The following is a 1,146-nucleotide window of genomic DNA, read 5'->3' as shown; positions in this document are numbered from 1 at the left end:
TCGAGCTCGGACAATAGAGTGGTAGCGTTGCCATTTTCGAAGACGAAAGTCTCCTTTTTTTAGTAATTCGATTAATTGATCGCGAGACGAGCAAGAATATGATAATATCTGCGCCAAAAGCACAATCCGTATGTCTGATGACGTAAAACGGGAATCACGAACAGAAATTCGGCATCTTCATCGTTTACGAGTTGATTTTAGAAGGGCTAAGTAGGAAGCAGCGGCTGTGTCGTAAGTAACGATAAGAAGGTAATCGGTGATTGGTCCGCCAGGGGTAGGTTACTACACAATGCGCTGGTAATCGGTGTCTCAGGAGTCAACTAAGATTTACCGATACATTTTGGTGATATCGGCAGTAAACACGTAACGGTATTGAGACTGCATTAAAAAAGTAGCTAAATATTTTTGAAGTTTAGGGCCAATGAGCATGAAGTCATTCAACGATGTCTCGTTTGATGTGCAGCATGAAATGAAGACCATTCGTAAGCGGGTGGTTGCACTGCTATCATGTAAGACAGCGTGATACGGAATGTAATAAGTTTGCTCTGATTTGACAATTTCTGTCGGTAGACTTTTGATCATATGACCGAATATTTTGTACTCTGCGAGAAATTCGCGGTACTCGGAAGTGGTAATTGGATCTCGAATTAAGCGTTGTTCCAAGCGGTGATAGCTCGAAACAGCAATAGAACGCGATTCGCCTATCGAAATAGATGGTTTTTAAACGGTAATCGAACGAAATAGTGTCCGTTCGATGTACAGGAATGTGTGGTTCTGAAATGCTCTTCACACTGGTGCTCCTCAGGGCTCTGAGGAGCTTTCTGAGGCACTTCCTTAATCTCCCAAAAGCGACGAAGAGTTTCAAAAACAACTTCGTGATGCGCAAGAGCGGGAATTGACTCAGTAGTCGGAAATGAGGCTATTGATCCGAAAAGCATCTAGTGTCGTATTTTGCGCGGTAGGCTCATGTTCGAAACTTTTTCGAACACTGTCGAGAACGAGCAAAGAGATCGGCACCGATTATGATGTTGATCAGATCCGAACTCATGGGGTTACGATCGGCAAGTTCAAACCCAGTGTTTCTAATTATACGCGGTATTTACTCGGTTACTTATTCGGTAAATATTTCGTTAATGATCGAAGTAT

The 1,146-nt window shown here is 42.8% G+C and overlaps 1 protein-coding gene across 1 annotated transcript; it reads right to left on the bottom strand.

Annotated features, from left to right (window-relative positions):
- Positions 1-327: 327 nt before the first annotated feature.
- On the bottom strand, positions 328-938 carry LOC105620621. Its single transcript, XM_012202110.1, has 2 exons — positions 761-938; positions 328-701 (listed from the first exon to the last, which is right to left on the bottom strand). Exons 1-2 carry the CDS (start codon positions 936-938, stop codon positions 328-330), a joined length of 552 nt encoding a protein of 183 aa, XP_012057500.1.
- Between the last annotated feature and the right edge of the window lie 208 nt (positions 939-1,146).

This window comes from Atta cephalotes (genome assembly GCF_000143395.1).
Source record: "Atta cephalotes unplaced genomic scaffold scaffold00027, whole genome shotgun sequence".
NCBI classification, from domain to species: domain Eukaryota; kingdom Metazoa; phylum Arthropoda; class Insecta; order Hymenoptera; family Formicidae; genus Atta; species Atta cephalotes.
Note: the sequence above shows the minus strand (reverse complement) of the source record. Positions and strands in the feature narration are given on the sequence as shown.